This window comes from Pholcus phalangioides, unplaced genomic scaffold, assembly GCF_987345545.1.
Source record: "Pholcus phalangioides strain wild (caught in Gottingen) unplaced genomic scaffold, Ppha-v1.0 ptg000002l_1, whole genome shotgun sequence".
Lineage (NCBI taxonomy): Eukaryota > Metazoa > Arthropoda > Arachnida > Araneae > Pholcidae > Pholcus > Pholcus phalangioides.
Genome location: NW_028301595.1, coordinates 8,929,720 through 8,935,814, shown reverse-complemented (window position 1 = coordinate 8,935,814; position 6,095 = coordinate 8,929,720). Strand labels below are relative to the sequence as shown.

Below are 6,095 nucleotides of genomic sequence, written 5' to 3'. Positions count from 1 at the left end.
CAACCCCATATTTCATTGTTGCGAATCCATTGACCATTCTTATAAAAGGGATCTGTTCCAAAGGATAATTGCCAATCCACGCGGGGAGGTCACTGGAAAACTTCCCGCCGAAGAATCTATTCCGGTTATTCTGAACTGATCGTAGCACATGTGGGCACACAAAGATGTCTACCTCTTGCAATTGATTCGTTTCTTTGCAAAAGTCGCGATATTCTGATCAATTCGAAATCAAGTGCCGAAACACTTCGTTCGAGTCGGTGAAAGAGCGCCGTCGCTCTATATCTATGGCTGGCATCTGCGGTACTGAGATACGGGTACGCGGACATTGGTCAGTTAGTTATACAGCAGCGGCGCCTTTCTGAAGAGATTCGTATGAGGAAAGTCAACTTGTTCCAAATGCCAGGTTGGATATTCGAGTTGGCTTCGCTCCGTCCTTTTCAAAGATTTAGAATTTCGGCATGTGTTTGAGCACGATTCGGTGATCAATCGGTGCTTTATACGGTCAGGGATCGAGCGTTCGGGATTTATTTCGCGGAAGGATTTTTCTAGTGACCTTGGATTGGAGCAACATGCTTCAACACCCTGAGGACATAATGGATCTTTAGTTTCATATCGTCCGAAAGTAACATGCTTCTACGGTCCTCGATTAGGTTCGATCACGCCTAAATTCGATAGCGATAAGCTGTGTGTGAAAAGCTACTTGAGGCGTTTTTATATGTTAATGAGGCAAACCACTGGCAAGGTTGGCAGCTTGGAACCGTTTATCTAACGATGGGGTCTCACTGAATGGGATCGTATTGGGCGAATCAAAGTTTATCGGCGATTTGTCCTCCCATAGCTGAGTTTAGAGATTCGCATGCCCGCGATAAGGAAAAAAAATGGAGCCAACTTTTTGAACAAATCATTTTTATACTTGGTAATTCTTGTTGATATTTACGATTTAGATCTAGCATTGAAATTTCTGGAGAGTGCTATTGGTTGTGATTTATCCGGCTATTTAACAGTGAACGTCATTCGTTCATCGATTATGAACTGCATCATTTTTCGTTTCATTTCATTAAAAAATATATTAATGAAGATGGCTTATTCTTCATTATCTTCATTGTTAATGCACATACCATATTTCAACGTACCAATTTGTCTGACTAGCCGGTGTGCGTTGCGCTATACAAATCAACGTGCACAACAATGATAAGCTTGTCTAAAGCTGTGCTGCAGTCATGACGAAACGTCTTGACTAGTCGTGTCTAATCTGTGTGCGCCCAGCTTTAGTTCCACCAACCTGAGAAGGTTTAGATCAATTGTGGCAACTACCGCTGCAGCTATGGAGAGATCGGTACCAAGCTACAATACGCAACCTCATGCCAGGAGCCGGCATGGGCAGCGCTTTTGCGTAATTTTTCGGCACGCTCAGTAGTAATGGACATTCCATCTGACCTCCAGGTCTTATCACACCCCCCCCCCCTACTCTTCGTGGTGGAATTTTCTTAGTGATGATAATGTTGCTTTTCTTTTACTTCTGTTGGTGGCGCTTTTCATTAGTGTACAAATTATGCAGCTTCACTCTGGGGCTCAGATTAGAACCTTTTATAAACAAATATTTACAAGTTATTTATGAAATGATCCAAAAAACGCTCAATTCCCACCGTCTCAGTGCGATGACGTAATTTTTTCCCTCTTTCCCATTTTTTGTTGGAGATTAACTACCAAAAATAGAGACAAATACACACAAAAAACACACGTACACAAGTTTTCAATGTCAACGTTTTTATTGTTTCAGATAACAATATACATATTAGTAGCCGTAGGGTAGCGTCGAGAAATCAGGCAGAAGAACCCTCTTGTCGTAAACTAGACCGTACTTTTTATCCTCCGCTCTGGTTATGACCCGTCTTCTTTTCACTTCTCTTGTTATTGTGTACTCGTCTCGAATGATGACCTTTGTGGTGAAATCGATGGACTGGACTAGAGCTTTCATTGAGTCATAGTTTAACTCTAGCGAGTTTTTGAAGTTTAGGGTGAAACCCCGAATTTTACAGAACGTCTTTCCATCCGACCTCCTATAGGCGTAATTTTTGGCTCCACCTGATGTAATAAAATTAATGAGGCTTCATTTAAATTTAAAAAAAAGACATTGTTGAATGAAAAAACAATATTTTTGTTAATGAAAAATAATTATAAACGGCTATTGTATTGTAATACCTGATACAAATTCGGTAATCGTTCGACCATCAAGTTCGTCCGTAAATTGGTCCAAGAAATCGCCCAATGGTGGATCGTTGGTCCCGTTGCTAGATAGATGATTCTGAAATTTAAAATAAAAAAACATAAAAAACGATACCTAAAAATTAAAAAAATTATGCGTGTATCATCATATTTTTATATAGAAAATTACGAATCTGTGTCAAAGTATAGAAGGTTATTGCCTAGTTTTTCCATCTCGGAATACTGCTTCAAACGGGCCCACGTTGTCGTGAAGGCAGCCAGGAAAACGTTTGTCCGGTCAGTCTGGGGTATAAAATCCGATTTGTACCGCCATTCTATTGCAGCTATGTTGTCACTGGGGAGATACAAATCTTTGACCTGAAAAAAATAAATAATTTGGTCACAGATATCATTTTAAATATTAGTTTGACAAAATCAAGTATTAAATGAAATAACATTTTATGAATAATAGAGTAGTATGTAATAGTAGCATGCATAATAATTACCTCAATAGAAGGATCGTTCATCATCTTGTAGAAATCGGAGGATTTTGTCACGTATGATAGCTGAGTCTTGTTCTCCCACATGCCCCAGCGACCCCAGAAACTGGAAAAAAAAAGAAAAAGAAATGATTATATGATCTTAAAAAATGCATAGTTTTCGAAATATTTCAATCGTTAAAAATGATAATTACCTATTTTGACATAGTTTCGCCACCTGACGTCGAGCTGGATTGATTTGAATGTTTCCAGGCTCTAACTGTATGCCTTCAACCTGTTCATACTGCTTCACTTACGAGTCTTTCTCCTCTTTTGTTACGCAGTTTGACGGCCATCCTGAGGACTCTTGTTTGATCTTGAGGAAGGCGTTGATGTACGGAGCAAAAAAGACCCTCCTGAGATTCGTTGAAATGATAGATCTAGAAAAAACAATCCTAATCAGAAAACAAAAATAATCGTAGAAAGCATTAAAAAATAATTATGGGTTAGAAAAAATACCTCGTATATCTTATTCACCACATAGCCCTTTTCGATAGCCTTCTTGAGCTCCTCAGTCACCCAGGTGCATGTTATGAATACATCTTTCCTCGTCGTTGTGTTGGCATTGTCTCGAGCGTGTTTCAACACATGAACCGCACAGGGGAAAAGTCAATTTTCCGCCGGATCTATAAAGAAAATGAAATATATGATGATAAAAAACAATAATAAAAAAAATTGTTAGATTGGGAATACGTGAAGATCACGTTATAAAAAAAATTATAATAATACAGGCAAAACCCTTGGTGGTTGAACTTTGCATTTAATGATGCCAAAATATGATCCCAGCTCTCCAAAGTTCTCGGTAATTATCCGGGGATGTCCGACAGGATATCTGCAATGAAATAAAAAACTCGTAAAAAAGAGAAAAAGTAATGGCAGCCATATTTGTTAAGTTATAAATTGTAAAGCACTCACATGCATTATTTATTGACCCACGGGTACAAAGACGTGAAGTCAATATATTTTGCAGTGCCTCGATAGAAGAGTTTGGTGGCATTGGTTCGTCCACCATATAACGCATCCCTGGGTGCCAGCCTGTCAACAAAGTGAAAATCCACCAAGAAATTTTTCAGATCCCCGTTTGTTTCCTTCAGAGCATTGAAATCATGCTCCCACATGACTTCAAGATTGAAGCCGCCATGACGGAACTTTTGTTCTTGCTCTAGTGTCTTCTTGTGGAGTTCCCACATATACGTATGAGTACAGGGGTTCACCATATCTTTCTCGATGCACTGTGGACACCCGTGCCAATAACATCCTGAAAAGAAACAAAGCATATCATATATAAATAAAATGAAACATGTAGTAAAGCAAACAAATTAATAAAATTAATTAATATTGCTTACCATGAATCAAAAACACGGTGTTTGTTTCCTCATAAAACCCGTCTACGCTGAGACCAAGCACTCTTTTTTCTCCCGTCTCGTTTCTGGAATGTTGAATGTTGTTTTTCAGTCCTATGTAGGACAACCATTCAATGCTAAGACGACTGCTATTGGTATTGTTGATGTAACCATTAATGGGCACCATACCAATAATGCCTTCATTGATGTATTTTGACCTGTAGGTCGCCATACAGGCCGAGGCAATGGAATGGTACTGGAATGGGTCGACGCCGGTTAATTCCAAGAACTCCTTACGAAACTGCAAGCAGCATCGACGAAGAATATCAACGTCTGACCTAAAAATTAAGAACATATATTATAGTGAAGAAATAATAAAACAATGAATGTTAAAATAATAAATGAAATAAAATAAATCAATGTAATTATGGAGGAGAAAACAACTTCTTGCAGTATTCATACATTTCGTGTTTAAACACGAATTTTCCGCTCTTTCTTTGCTCATACCAGCTGTCGAATTTCGCTTTCGCTTCGACGGCGAAAGCTTCCGGATTGAAGAAGTTCTTGGAAGGAAGGGGTCCATTGTAGTCCTGGTTTTCCGGTCGGTTGAAAAGGTGGGGAAAGTACCCTTTCTTTAGTTCTTCCAAACCGAAAGTTTTCGGCAGTTTGGACAAAGCCATAGGGAGAAAATTGAGGCTGTCGATAACTCGGATGTTGAGAGTGTCCAGCCTCAAAGCCATTATTTTGGATCCACACGGGACGACAGAAGGTTTGACTCCTTGCTCTAGGAGATATCTGTAAAGAAAAAATAACACATGTGTTATAAAATTTATCAATGTATGCATTATAGAAATAAAACAGTAACATGCTATTTATGTAAACATTTTCAAAATATTGAAAAAAAAACCATACTTGAGCAGGAATTGACCATCGAACCCCTTCATGTTGTATGCGATGGCGGTAAAACCTTTATGTTCTTTGCGAAAGAGCCAGGCGCAAAATTCGTTGATGTTGTCATATCTGCTGAAGACAGCCTCTTGGCCATCCGCATATTGTGCCACGGCAAAGTTGATCACGTGCTCGCCTGAAGATTGATTCGTCTCGAAATCGAAGAAGACGAGCTTGTCGGAGGGGGCTTTCACCTTCTCCTTCTTGAGGAAGCAGAGGTGTCGTTCGTCATGATGGAAATTCTTGCAGTTGCTGCAATACTTCTCGCCACAAACGTGTTTGCCTCGAGACCGCTCCTTTTCTACAAGAAATTTCTTGCATGTCGGACATTCGTAGAATTGCTGGCAGTATGTGGTGTTTTTGCCTCCAAGACTGTCTTGCAAAGCAGTCAGCGGATCTACATCTCCTGTGGCAGTCTTTGCAGGTTTGAGATGTCCCAACCGTACATGTATCGTCAAAGCACGTGTTACATCGGATTGCGCATTTGTGTTTCTGGACATGGTCGTAGGCCTTGTCGCAGTCCACACAGTAGAAATTGGAACCGTGAAATCCTTTAGGCGACGTGATGAGGTGATAGTGTCCATGACTGAGTAACAAAAATATTTTTCTGTCTTTCCTGGCTGTCTTGAATACCACCTTCATTAAAAAACATAAATACGAAATTATACAAAAAAAAAATTCATGGATATATAACATACATATATATAATGTTCATTGAATAGTATTTTTTAGTAATAAAAATTACCCAATAAAATTCTTCTTACGACTTGACGAATATCTAGACATCTAGAATTTCGGCAAACTTGGCGATGGCATTAAAACCACAAGGACCAATGGGAACTTCGGCTTTTTGATATAGATCAATGGACATTCCTTTCTGTAAGTTCATTCTTGAGTCTCTTATGCTCGAAAGTTTAGGATGTTTCTAAAGGTAGGCATTACTCACGACTATGGGCCTGGCACAACACAGTCCATCTTGTGGTACGCTTATAACGGACTTCTTTGTCAACCGGTCGGTCGATATGTTGACAATCTTACGTCTGCCACCACCTCGTGGTAA

At 39.4% G+C, this 6,095-nt stretch overlaps 1 protein-coding gene across 1 annotated transcript; it reads right to left on the bottom strand.

Annotated features, from left to right (window-relative positions):
* Positions 1-1,795: 1,795 nt before the first annotated feature.
* LOC149089346 (uncharacterized) lies at positions 1,796-5,535 on the bottom strand. The gene is made up of 9 exons (XM_089240169.1): positions 5,000-5,535; positions 4,595-4,882; positions 4,091-4,425; positions 3,681-4,002; positions 3,002-3,124; positions 2,712-2,811; positions 2,396-2,583; positions 2,203-2,291; positions 1,796-2,085 (listed from the first exon to the last, which is right to left on the bottom strand). Exons 1-9 carry the CDS (start codon positions 5,533-5,535, stop codon positions 1,796-1,798), a joined length of 2,271 nt encoding a protein of 756 aa, XP_089096295.1.
* Positions 5,536-6,095: the final 560 nt, after the last annotated feature.

Coding starts and splice junctions, on each gene's coding strand:
- LOC149089346 (XM_089240169.1), bottom strand. CDS start 5,535: ATGTCCAGAAACACAAATGCGCAATCCGATGTAACACGTGCTTTGACG. Junction 4,003..4,090: donor CACCGTGTTTTTGATTCATG/GTAAGCAATATT, acceptor GTTTCTTTTCAG/GATGTTATTGGCACGGGTGT. Junction 2,812..3,001: donor ACAAAAGAGGAGAAAGACTC/GTAAGTGAAGCA, acceptor TTTTTTTTCCAG/TTTCTGGGGTCGCTGGGGCA.